This window comes from Leptodactylus fuscus, chromosome 10 (assembly GCF_031893055.1).
Source record: "Leptodactylus fuscus isolate aLepFus1 chromosome 10, aLepFus1.hap2, whole genome shotgun sequence".
Taxonomy (NCBI): Eukaryota; Metazoa; Chordata; class Amphibia; order Anura; family Leptodactylidae; genus Leptodactylus; species Leptodactylus fuscus.
Window position 1 is genome coordinate 59,935,570 of NC_134274.1, and position 13,916 is coordinate 59,949,485.

Here is a 13,916-nt window from a genome sequence, read left to right on the forward strand (position 1 = left end):
GTCATATTTTTGGAGCTGTGTTCTGAGTGATTCAACTGGCTTTTTGGATTTCTGTTATTCTAGGTGAGGTAACCTATTCTATGTTTAGTTAGAGCCTAGCCGGGCAGGGATTTATTTTTCTATTGTTTCCTTTTGTTGCTGCACTACCTTTTTTGAGTGAAAATAAAACTCTACCTTTGTTTTGGACTAAAGAAACTGGACTTGTGTGTCTATGCCACCCCACCTAGCAACCCCAGACCCTGACAATATACTGTATATATTAGAGAGCTCAGTTTTTCTCCCACCATCATATCCTAAGATTCTCCTTTAATCTGACTTGCTTGCATCACTTGTAATGATTTGTTGGATTTTTTGGGATCCTTGTACTTTAATGTACTGGGTCTAGCTTCAGAAAAGAGAACAATGCTGACAGTGACAAAACTTTTCTGTTTACCACTAGTTGATGGTTGCTGAATATCCTCTGTGACTCTGAAGTTGTAGCGTATATTTATTGGCAGTGATGGGTGTCGTTCTTTAGCAGGCAAGTTGTTACTGCTTTGCACAGACATTATGCATGATGATATATGTTCACCTAACTATATTAGCTATGATAGAGCTTTTACAAACTGTGCTTCAGTATATTTATTATAAAAGATTCACACACATTAGGTCAACTTGTATGACCTTTATCAAATCACTATAAGAAAGTTGGAAATTGCATTAAAGGTTCACATGATGTTGAATACAAGAGTGCATGCATAACTATGCAAGTACATTTATTACAGTGACTTCTGTGCACACATCCCTCGATCCTCTTTGTAGTTCCCTTTTTGTTGTTTTGGCTTGTGATTACATTAAAGCGAAGATTTCACAAGGTTTAGAAGAGTTATCTTTCCTTTTGAGACTGTATGTGCAAGATGTTTTATTGAGTACGGCTTCACAGTCTTCGTCCTTTGGAATTGGCTTCGGCACTCTGTGTAGAAATACAGGATTAGTTCTCCATGTAATTTTGGCAAGTAGATTTGTATGATACATATTGCTTCCCCAGCTGCTAAAATTCACAGAGTTCCCTACTAACAAAAGTTATCACCTATCTACGGTATAGGGGGTAAGTATCTAATTGCTGGGGGTCCAACCCCTGGTACATCTGCCAATCATTAGAATGAGGGTCCTATAGTCCTCTGTGTGAATAGAGAAAGTGCTTATGCATGACCACTACTCCATTGCTTGAACACTGTACTTGGCTATTTCCATCACACTATGGGTCTTGTGACCCAAGCTAGCAACATGATGTTGTAATACAGTCCATATAACACTGCTGCTAGCATACAAGATCACCTGTTTGTAAACCCCAGCCTTGTGAAATATTACTGTACCTGCTGCAGCACTCAATCTCGCCATCATTATCACATGTACACTTTGTACAGTCTTCTTTAAACCATGTTGAATTTAAAGCTCTTATGTTGTCCCCGTCCATGCACTCTATGATAAAGCAAGAAGATTATTTGTAGTATTATGGCCTAAAATAAAGTCACCTATGCAATTCTTAGTATCTTTTCTCTGTACGCTTTCTTTTGCTGTTCCTTTTATTTAAAGGGGTTAGCCAGGGAGCTAAATGTACCCGCCTTTCACTGGTGAGTTATTCACACTGAAGATGGGTTTTCCCATCTTGGATCAAATGGTCTTTACCAACCCCCAGGTTGCTCTACCTCCTCCCTCCACTACTGATTTTACAGATAATTACCTGTGCATATAGGAGAGGAGGGAGGGGGCTGAGTGTCCTAGGGGTCTGGGGCTATATATTTGATCACATGACCAAAGGTCAAGATCAGGCCCCCAGTTCTTTTTTTTTTTTTTTTAAATGTAGATTGTGAGCCCCACAATGTACATTTTTCCCTATCAGTATGTCTTTTTTATACCCTTGGCGGGATTTGAACACCAGGACTCCAGGGCTGCAATGCTAACCACTGAGCCAGCGTGTGGCCCCGAGGCCTCCAGTTCTAGCATGAAGAAACCGCTGGAATAAGGCAGGTAAATTTAGCTCCCCGAGCAACTACATGTTATGAATTGTATGTTTGTCCCTGTACACTGACGCTGATCAGTGCTGAACAGTATAGGGCTCACCTTATGGCAAGTGGAAGGTTACATCAAATTGTCAATTTATTCATATATTTACTTATTCTTTGTCTACTGGGCAGATGATGGGTAAATAAGGATCAGTCATGTTGTATTGTAACATGAATCCATTGTCTGTCTGATAGATAGAGTACAATAGTTTGGTGGCCCTAAAGGGATCCTATCATTAAAACTCAATTTTTTCTGCCTACCACGTAGGAATAGCCTTAAGGACCCGTTCACATAGGCACAGAGGGGGCGGATTATGGCGTAATCCACATCATAATCCGCCCCCTCACAATGGTGGTCTATGGAGACCGCCAGGCTACTTTTTCATGCCGCTCACGGAAAAAAGAAGCAGGCTGGCCTGAAGAAAATAGAGGCGGCACTGCAGAGTTCTCTTGCAGCATTGGGGATGCCCCCAGTGCTGTTTGAGCACTGGGGACTGCCCTGAGTGCTGCAAGATAACTCATTTGCATACCGACGAAAACCGGATTATATACCGAACAGTGGCGCGGGAAGACATCTAAAGGTAGGAGAAAAATAGCCTTTAAGGCTATTCCTACTTGATAGACAGAAAAAATTGAGTTTATGATAGGAACCCTTTAAGGCTGTATTAGGCCAATCTGGTGCAGCCGAAGTGTCGATCAATGAGAAACATGTTGAGCAGCTCTAGTTTGCCTCAGCCTTATTACACAGGCCATTGCAAAGTGAATGGGGTAGGAACAATCTCTACAGCATGGATTATTGCCAGCACTGCCTTGCTTACACAGGGCCATGTGCACCGATAATTTGCATTTTCTAACCTGCTAAAAAAAAAAATCAGCTGACTGAACATGTGTGACCCTCTCCATTCTTCTCTGAGTTTCAAAAAAATGGCCAAGGATGCCTACTCGGCTATTTTTGGAATCTCCCAATAAAATGACTCAAGAAAGCCAGATATGTGCAACCACCTCTCAAGGTGCTGGATTTGGAGGGGGGGGGGGGCAGTCTTCAAAATAGGTGCACGTCCTAAAATTGGACCTCACTTCTTTCTGACATGTATAAGGCTTTGTAAAAAGTAATTAAAAAAAAATCCTTGTTAAAAGTTCAGTGAGATGTACATTTTGGCTGGTAAATAGGGATAAAGGAGAGGTCACAGTCTTCATAAAAGTCTTACCATATTCTTACTCAATGACTTTCAACACAGGAGTATTCCTAAATCTAATCAGAGGGATGTTATTATATACATTGATATTTGGCAATGTGTCAGAAGGTAGGGAAGCCTTTGCAAAGACCAAGAGACAAATACAGGTCTCTATCAATATGGAGGTTGTTAGAAGGTGACAGGCAGAGTGCTGGAGTCCAGATATATCAGCCCAAGGTTTCTGACATATGTGTGGTCCAGGGCGGATCTGGAGTAGAGTGTGAACTTTAAACTCAGGTCTCAGAATGGAGAATGTTGGTGATGTCCTGCCAAAGGTTAATCCTGAACCTTTGGATCCTGACAGGGAAACACCAGCTGTATCGGGTGACCCAAGAAGGTAATGATTTTCCCCTGTCTGTGTTAGCTGGTGATGCTGAAGGTCAGAAGAGAGTTCCTGAGATGCCAAAGCTCGAGGTGTCCCGTGACAATTTAGGGACCGCTCAAATGAGAGATCCTAATCTGACTCGTGTCAGAGAAAACGTAAATGTGGTAAACGGTGTCCATGAACCAGGACCTACTGTATAGGGTGAACCAAATACAGGGAAAAATTGTTGAGCAATTGGTGTTGCCCCGGCCCTATCAAAGTGTAAGTGTTAGATTTGGCACATAAGCATGTGTTAGGGGGACACCTGGGGTACGAAAAGACCAAAGATCGCATTCTACAGTGTTTCTATTGATGAGGAATTGATAAGTATATCCAGGAGTATTGTAACTCCTGCCCAGAGTGTCAACTAATTGCTCCTGTGTCATAATTCAAGAGTCTTTTGGTACCCCTACCCATTATAGAGGTACCCTTTGAAAGAGTGGCCAAGGACTTGATAGGTCCTGTTGTGAAGTCTGCTAGGGGTCATCAGTATATACTAGTGGTGTTAGATTATGCTACACGCAGGGCCGCCATCAGGAATTTTGGGGCCCCATACAGCCTACGTGTCTGGGCCCCCCCCCCACGCAACAAATTTAGCCCCACCCACTTTTCTGTTGACTCCGCCCATTCATTTTTCATGTGCTCCCACACAGTATAATCCTCCTACAGTCACCTGTAAATTATATACCCCCCTCCATCTCTCCCCCAGTTTCATATACACCCTTCCTCTGCCCCCCAGTTTCATGTCCCCCCTCCATCTCTGTCCCCAGTTTCATGCTGTTCTCCCCCTTTCAACTGCCCACAGTTTCATGTCCCCCCGTCTCTGCCCCATTGTCATGCCGTTCCCCCCTCATCTGCCCCAGTGTCATGCCATTCTCCCCCAGTGTCATGCCGTTCTCTCCCCACCCCCTTCATCTGCACCAGTGTTATGCCATTCTCCCCCCTTCATCTGCCCCAGTGTCATGCCATTCTCTCCCCACCCCCTTCATCTGCCCCAGTGTCATGCCATTCTCTCCCCACCCCCTTCATCTGCCTCAGTATCATGCCATTCTCCCCCCCTTCATATGCCCCAGTATCATGCCATGCTCTCCCCACCCCCTTCATCTTCCACAGTGCCGTGCCATGCCGTTCCCCCCCCCCTCCCCTTCATTTGCCCCCCTGTTTCATGGGCCCCTTCACTTACCTCTTCCATCGCTTCGTGTCACCCGCCGCTCCGCTCTCCGCTCTCACGCCACTGAAATAATTTAGGCATGATGTGATGACGTCATCACATCGCGCCTACATACGCCGAAGCCGGACAGCGGCGTTTAAACCAGGAGCTGAGCTGTCACAGCTCCTGCTTTAATCGCGTAAGTATTCAGCTCATCGGCGTCCGTCGGACGCCGATCAGCTGAAATCGGGACCGGCAAGTGCTGGGGCGGGCAAGTGCCGGGGGCCCCAAGAGGCTCTGTGGGCCCCGGCACTTGCCCGACTATGCCCTGCGCTGACGCTGGCCCTGAATGACTGGTGCAGGCGCCAGGGGGCCGGCACACGGTGGCGGGCCAAAACCGGGCCCCCACCAGTTTTCAATTTGGCCGGGCCCCTGACGCCAGTACCAGTAATACTGGCCTATCGGCGGCCCTGGCTACACGATACCCTGAGGTCTCCTTTTATGTCTAAGGTAATGAAAGAAATGTGTAAGCTCCTGAAAATGAAACACCTGCAAACCACAAGGTGGCGATCTTTCACAAAGTAATTTCTTCATGTATACATTTGCACAGCTGTCTGTGGAGAACTTTCTCCATTATCAACCATTTCTTTAGAATTGTGAGATTAAAAATTATGCTTAAGGGCTCGTTCACATCTGCACCCGGTCTCCATTCATGCAGGTTTCCGTTTCCTGCACAAAACGGAGCAGGAGACGGAAACCTGCAGGACTCTTTCAAACCCATTCATTCCCATGGGCAGCACGGCTCAGTGGTTAGCACTGTAGACTTGCAGCGCTGGGGTCCTAGGTTCATAATCCTGCCAAGGGCAACATCTGCAAGGAGTTTGTATGTTCTCCCTGTGTTTGTGTGGGTTTCCTCCGGGTACTCTGGTTTCCTTCCACACACCAAAGACATAATGATAGGGAATGTAGAATGTGAGCCCTATATGGGACAGTAACTGACAATATCTGTAAAGCGCTGAGGAATATGATGGTGCTATATAAGTAAGCATAAATAATAAATAAAGATGTCTGGCCGTGAGTGTTTTATGCTACGAAACCGACTTTTTTAAATCGAACACAGAGTCGGACATGCAGTACTCTGTGTCCGGTTTAAAAAAAAAACAGTTTCGCGGCGGAGAGCATAAAATGTTCACCGGCGCTCACGGCCGGACCCGATCTGACAGCTTTCCGTCTTCTGCATGCAGAAGACGGAAAGCTGAGAACGGACTCCAGGCGCTAGTGTGAACCTAGCGTAACATAGCTTGAAATAATCTATGAAATCTAGGTATATGTCTGAGCTTGCTGGTTGGTGTAGTACGGCCCTGATAGTACACTTCTATAGTCTCATACAGTGAAGGGGGAAAGCTCTACTGCCCATGGTGACACTGAGCTGTTAGACTTCCCCCAACAGTGATAAAATTGAAAAAGCGCTGAATTCAGCGCATGGACAGCTTTGTAATGGTATGTACATGCCCTGAGTGAGAGTCCATGAAATGTATTCTTTAATCCTGGTATAAATCTTGACACTTACCTTTTGGTTTTTCACCTGAACTTGAGAGTCTTGCTTCTCTGTCCAAACAAGCTCCATTGCATAAGGCTACTAGGAAACTAGAAGCCAGTACAAAAACCACCACGCTGCCCTGAAAAAGTAAGCCAAAGACTGTAAGACCATAGAGACTACTAAATCATAGACACATTAAGGTCCAAAATGTGTTGCAGAACAATAACATTGCCATGTAGAAGCTTTAACTGGAAGACAAACATAGTTTTATGACCACAAACTGATGAAGCAATAAAGCGATAATCAGCTATTTATGGACATGCAAATCAGCCTGTAAGTGCATCTGGGGAGGGGTCTACATTGTCTACAGACAGCTGTGATGCAGGCAGAGGAGGAAATTTCAATCATGGCTTAAAGAGGACCTTTCATCAGATTGAGGAAACAAAAAAGAGAGCCACACCGAGCGGATCCTCGTGCATTAACCAAAGTACCAGGCCAATAAAGGATAAGACAAATGCCTTCTCACCTGGTGGGGTTGTGTGATGACACAACACCCTAAATGCGTATAATGGCCTGGAGATACAGGCCAGGGCAGCAGCTGTGGACGTCACAGAGACGTGGAGATACTAGGAAACCACGGACCGGCCTACTAACAGGATTAGGCCAAAGATAGACAGCGCTCACCCATAGAGATGATTGGAACCTTCTTTATTGAAAACACATACACAACGCGTTTCTGGCGGGAAGCCCTTTCTCAAGTGCATAGATTTCCTTCCACAGTGGGCCAGATGTCCCACTACATCTGGCCCACTGTGGAAGGAAATCTATGCACTTGAGAAAGGGCTTCCCGCCAGAAACACGTTAGGCCGGTCTGTGGTTTCCCACTTTCATCAGATTGGGCACAGGCAGTTCTATATACTGCTGGAAAGCCGACAGTGCACTGAATTCAGCGCACTATTGACTTTCCTGATCTGTACCCCGGGTAAAGCGCTATCGGTCCCGATACCATAGCTCTTTACAGTCAGAAGGGCGTTTCTGACAGTCAGTCAGGTACGTCCTTCTTCACAGCAGTGCCTATCGCGCTGTACTGTGTGAGCGGGGAGGAACGCCTCCTTCCTCCACCGCCCGATAGGCGCTCCTATGGAGAAGGACGTATCTGACAGACTACAACGAAAAATTGGGGCCGGCCTGATACAATGCTCAGCCTGAAGAACAGCGCTCACCCAGAAGATGACAGAAATTTCTTTAATAAAAAAAGGAACAGTACAACGCGTTTCGGACATATGGTAGTCCTTCCTACGGTACCGGGACCGATAGCGCTTTACCCGGGGCACAGATCGGGAAAGCCGATAGTGCACTGAATTCAGCGCACTGTCAGCTTTCCAGCAGTATATAGAACTGCCTGTGCCCAATCTGATGAAAGGTCCTCTTTAAGGGATAGAGTTCAGCAATGATTCCATTGGAGAGTTGGAGAACGTAGGGTTAGCAAAAGTGACAAAATTGTATCACTCCTGCACACCTTAAGGCTAATCTGCTTATTCATAAACATATCTCTGCATTGCCTCATTAGTTTGTGGTCACACAGATATGTTTCTGCTCCTATTAAAGGTCCCTACACAATATTTACAGTGGACAGAGCTGGAAACAGATGGCTCCGTACCATATACAATGGCTGGGTGGCATTATTACATGTCAATGGGAGCTGTGATGCAGTAAAGCCATCCAGTGTAGGGAGCCATCAGTTTCCAGCTCTGTACATTGTAACTACAGGTATCAAATGCAAACGCGAGTAGCTGTCAGCCCCCACTGATCAAATATGTATGGCCTCCCGGAATACCCCATCAATTACATGAAGAAAAATAATATATCCATTATGGCATTGTGTCTGGTGAAGTACAATGTTTGTGCCACTGAAGGTACAGAAAATGTGTATTTTACACTGAGAAAGCAGGATGGAAGAGAAAAGTCTCTGGAAAGTTGGATGTTTCATTTGGTTAATGGACAAGTGGGCTGTCGACCCTTCCCATAATGCTCCCTGTCTGAGGAAGACTGACTGTGCCAAGGTCTACGGTTGGTGACAACCGCTGTGTTTATGGAGATACATGGTAGAAGGCCAAGGGAAACTGAATGTGTAGTCATAGCCAGACAGCTAAGGATTTGTTTTGTATTGTGTTATACAAAATAGAAGAAGCTTTTGGAGGTTTCTGATGTGCCAACCATCTTGATGATGGTGATCCCCTGAGCTAAGATAACCCCTGAGTTGTCACACCATACAAATAATCACAAGAAAATCAATTATTATAAAAAATATTTTTATAAAGGCGTCCACTCAGATAGCCTAAGCTGAAGGAATTGGTAACCTATATTTTTATACAGATTTATGTAGAGCAGGGGTGGGCAATTAATTTTCCCATGGGGCCGCATAAGAAATTGAAACTATGCTAGAGGGCCGCGCCACGGCAAATTTAGCTCCACCCACTTCTACGTTGACTCCGCCCGTTTCCAATCATCTTTCCATGTGCCCCCACAAAGTATAATCCTCCTATAGTCACCCGTACATTATATGCCCCCACATTATAATGTTCCCTTGCAACAGCCCCACAGTATTAGGTCCCTCTCCTGGTGCCTCAGTATAAACTGGTGGAAACAGTGGGGGTAGTTGGAGGGGGCAATAAATTGACAGCTGGAGCGGGACATGAAACTGGGGGCAACTAGAGGGGGACATTAAAATCGGGAAGCTGGAAGCAGACATTAAACCGTAGGGGTAGCTGGAGGGTGACATTAAACGGGGGGGGGGGTAACTAGAGGCAGACAGGTCCCCCTACAGCTTCCTCCACGGTTTAATACCCCCTCCAGTTGTCCCCAGTTTAATGTCCCCCCAGTTTAAAGGGGCTCTATCACTGGGAAAAGTCATTTTTATCTAAACACATGCTTGCATAGGCTTTAGAAAGTCTATTCCACACTTACCTTTTGTATGTAGATTGCTTCAGTGGTCTCTGAATAAGTCCGTTTTTATTCATATGCTAATGAGCCTCCAGCCAGTACAGGAAGTTCCCAGCAGCCTCCTCTCTCCCATTATCTTCTATGTGTGTGAAGCAAACAGGAAGCGAGTCAGCAGCAGCAGCAGGAGCCGTCTCCCATAGAAGACAATAGGAGAAGTGTGCACCATCTATCGTGCACTAGTCTAATTAGCATATGAATATAAACGGATTTATTCAGAAACCAGTGAGGCAATCTACATACAAAAGGTAGGTGTGAAATAGACTTTCTAAGGGCTATGCAAAGGTGTGATTAGTTAAAAATGACTTTTCCTAGTGATAGAGCCCCTTTAAGTGCCCTCTTCATCTACCCCCAGTTTCATGTCCCCCCCCCCTCCATTTCTCCCTCAGTTTCATATCCCCCTTTATTTGCCCAATTTCATGTCCCCCCCCCCTCTATCTGCTATCTCTGCCCTAGTATAACATTCCCCTTCCATATCTGCCCCAGGTTACTGAGACACACACACACATACAGACAGACACATATAGACACACACACACACACACACACACACACACTCCAGCCTGCATCTCACCTTACATCTCTCAGTACCTTATGACACACACCACATGTCTCCATCTTCTGCCAGCACTAAGACACGCCCCTAGACACGCCTCCCTAGTCAAGCTGTGCGGGCCGGATTGAATCAGTCAGAGGGCCGGATGTGGCCCGGGGGCCGTGCTTTGCCCAGGTCTGATGTAGAGTGTAAGTGGACCGCTGTTTTTGAGGCTTCTTGTAGTCCTCAGTAAAGACACTACTAAAAACAATAAAGCTTCTGGTAAATCTGTCAAGTATTTGGAAGCAGAATCATCCTTAAACTTGGATGACCTCCTATATCCCGTACAATCTTCCCAGTGCCATCCCACCAACACTATTGTGATATATATATATATATATATATATATATATATATATATATATATATATATATATATACAGTCCTATGAAAAAGTTTGGGCACCCCTATTAATCTTAATCATTTTTAGTTCTAAATATTTTGGTATTTGCAACAGCCATTTCAGTTTGATATATCTAATAACTGATGGACACAGTAATATTTCAGGATTGAAATGAGGTTTATTGTACTAACAGAAAATGTGCAATATGCATTAAACCAAAATTTGACCGGTGCAAAAGTATGGGCACCCTTATCATTTTATTGATTTGAATTCCCCTAACTACTTTTTACTGACTTACTGAAGCACAAAATTGGTTTTGTAACCTCAGTGAGCTTTGAACTTCATAGCCAGATGTATCCAATCATAAGAAAAGGTATTTAAGGTGGCCAATTGCAAGTTGATCTCCTATTTGAATCTCCTCTGAAGAGTGGCATCATGGGCTACTCAAAACAACTCTCAAATGATCTGAAAACAAAGATTGTTCAACATAGTTGTTCAGGGGAAGGATACAAAAAGCTGTCTCAGAGATTTAACCTGTCAGTTTCCACAGTGAGGAACATAGTAAGGAAATGGAAGACCACAGGGACAGTTCTTGTTAAGCCCAGAAGTGGCAGGCCAAGAAAAATATCAGAAAGGCAGAGAAGAAGAATGGTGAGAACAGTCAAGGACAATCCACAGACACCTCCAAAGAGCTGCAGCATCATCTTGCTGCAGATGGTGTCACTGTGCATCGGTCAACTATACAGCGCACTTTGCACAAATAGAAGCTGTATGGGAGAGTGATGAGAAAGAAGCCGTTTTTGCACGTACGCCACAAATAGAGTTGCCTGAGGTATGAAAAAGCACATTTGGACAAGGCAGCTTCATTTTGGAAACAAAACTTGAGTTGTTTGGTTATAAAAAAAGGCGTTATGCATGGCGTCCAAAAAGAAACAGCATTCCAAGAAAAACACATGCTACCCACTGTAAAATTTGGTGGAGGTTCCATCATGCTTTGGGGCTGTGTGGCCAATGCCGGCATCGGGAATCTTGTTAAAGTTGAGAGTCGCATGGATTCCACTCAGTATCAGCAGATTCTTGAGAATAATGTTCAAGAATCAGTGACGAAGTTGAAGTTACGCCGGGGATGGATATTTCAGCAAGACAATGATCCAAAACACCGCTCCAAATCCTCAGGCATTCATGCAGAGGAACAATTACAATGTTCTGGAATGGCCATCCCAGTCCCCAGACCTGAATATCATTGAACATCTGTGGGATGATTTGAAGCGGGCTGTCCATGCTCGGCGACCATCTAACTTAACTGAACTTGAATTGTTTGTCCAAAATACCTTTATCCAGGATCCAGGAACTGATTAAAATCTACAGGAAGCGACTAGAGGCTGTTATCTTTGCAAAAGGAGGATCTACTAAATATTAATGTCACTTTTCTGTTGAGGTGCCCATACTTTTGCACCGGTCAAATTTTGGTTTAATGCATATTGCAGATTTTCTGTTAGTACAATAAACCTCATTTCAATCCTGAAATATTACTGTGTCCATCAGTTATTAGATATATCAAACTGAAATGGCTGTTATAAACACCAAAATATTTAGAACTAAAAATGATTAAGATTAATAGGGGTGCCCAAACTTTTTCATAGGACTGTATATATATAGTGGTAACATTTGTATATATCTATAAAGCTATGATATTAATAAGCAAAGACAAGACAAACTATCACTGATGAATTGCAATGCAAGCAACATTTATATAAAATAGCATTTGCTTTCCATATACATCTACACAGCACCACAATAGTTTATCTAAGAAGGAGAAAAAAATAAATGACTTACCACTGCAGATATCTGATACATGACGAAAAGACAATGCAAGTATCAGACACAAGGGAAATAAGTTGCTCTGTTTTTCAGATAAGGAAACTGAATGAGTAAGTACAGTATTTATAATGTTATTCTGAACAACGCATACGAGGTGTGGCTAAATACGCCGTGTTATGACACTCCTACGATTCCTGAGGAAGGTGATAATTACTTATTACTCATGAAAAAAGCTATTTTAACAGATCTGATCAGGATTTCTTTAACGTGTTGAATTTCAACCAAAGGAACCCCAAATAATTCAAAGAGGATTTCCAGAAAAACATCAACATTGAGTGACTTATACTGATGAGCAGAATGAAGGAGTGGGGGATAGATCATTAAGGCCGGGGACCCACATAGCGCAAACAATGTGATTTTACCCCTACAACAAAAATGCTGAGTTTTATAGTAACTGCAAAGTGGATGGGATTCTGGCTAATCCCAGAACAAAGAAGGACTCATTCGTAGAAGAAAGGAATGAGTTCTATCTGTAAGTGGTGGTGCTAGAGCTCATTTCTCTTTTCCACCAGTGAGGTTTTATTTGCATATTCCTTAACTAGAATTCTTGCTAGGTCTTGCAATATAATAAGTCTTCCTAAAGAGAGCACCCCTTCTGACCCACGTGTAGACCTCTCACACACCCAGTACCTTCCTCTTTACCACCGGTGTAGTCTTATTTCCATACTTCTTACCAAGTAAGAAAAATACTATAGAACAGTGATGGCGAACCTATGGCACGCATGCCAGAGAGGGCACGCAGAGCCCTCCATGCTGGCACGCGTGCGGTCGCCCGGATCGCTCACCAACAGGGAATCCGGTACAGGATTCCCCGTTGATGAGCGATCACTGCCTTCAGTTGTATGTGCAAATGCACATACAGCTGAAAGCTGTCAGGGTAGGCCGCGGATCGCGCGACCGCGGCCTACACTGGCTGCAGAGTTTGACCTCTGCCCCGACGCGGGTGCGATGACGTCATCAGCGCCGCCAGTGACAAGAAGGTGGATGCCGGCGGCTCTTCAGGGGTGAGTATGAGAGTGGCTCACTGTGTATATGATGTTGGGGGGAGCGCTTATAATACTTGGTGGGGTGTATGATACTGGGGGGGAGTGTATAATACTGGGGGGGCTTATAATACTGGGTGGGGTGTATAATACTGGGGGGAGTGTATAATACTGGGGGGAGTGTATAATACTGAGGGGGCTTATAATACTGGGGGGAGTGTATAATACTGGGGGGGCTTATAATACTGGGGTGGCTTATAATACTGGGGGGTGTACTAAAGAGCATATAATACTGGGGGGGGCCTATTTATAAGCACACAATACTGTGTGTGGATGCCACTGTGGAGCATATAATCCTGTGGGGGGGGACACCTACTGCGGAGCATATAACACTGGGGGGCTACTGTGGTACTGTGGAGAATATAATATTGTGTTGTGTGGTGGGCCCACTGCAGAGCATATAATACTGTCTGGGGTCCCCTCACTATTTATATCACACAGTATCTGTTTTATAGCAGACGTGATATTAGTACAGGATGTAAGAATATTACACGGTAACTATAAAACAGATCCTGTGCGATGTAAATAGTGAAAATTAATTGTTCAAAGTACCAAATGCCGAGACCTTTACATTTCAGTACAACGTTGTTTGTATTATTGAAAGCTCTGCAAAGCCCCACATGACTGTAATTTTTGGTCAGTAACTGTCCGCAATTGTGGATCCGCATAGTATTAAGTCTATATTGTCGTGTTGGCACTCCGCGAAAATTTTGTGGGTTT

At 44.4% G+C, this 13,916-nt stretch overlaps 1 protein-coding gene across 1 annotated transcript; it reads right to left on the reverse strand.

Annotated features, from left to right (window-relative positions):
- Nucleotides 1-828: 828 nt before the first annotated feature.
- On the reverse strand, nt 829-12,177 carry LOC142183392 (small serum protein 2-like). The gene is made up of 4 exons (XM_075258469.1): nt 12,109-12,177; nt 6,365-6,473; nt 1,356-1,461; nt 829-952 (listed from the first exon to the last, which is right to left on the reverse strand). Exons 1-4 carry the CDS (start codon nt 12,127-12,129, stop codon nt 829-831), a joined length of 360 nt encoding a protein of 119 aa, XP_075114570.1. The 5' UTR covers nt 12,130-12,177.
- Nucleotides 12,178-13,916: the final 1,739 nt, after the last annotated feature.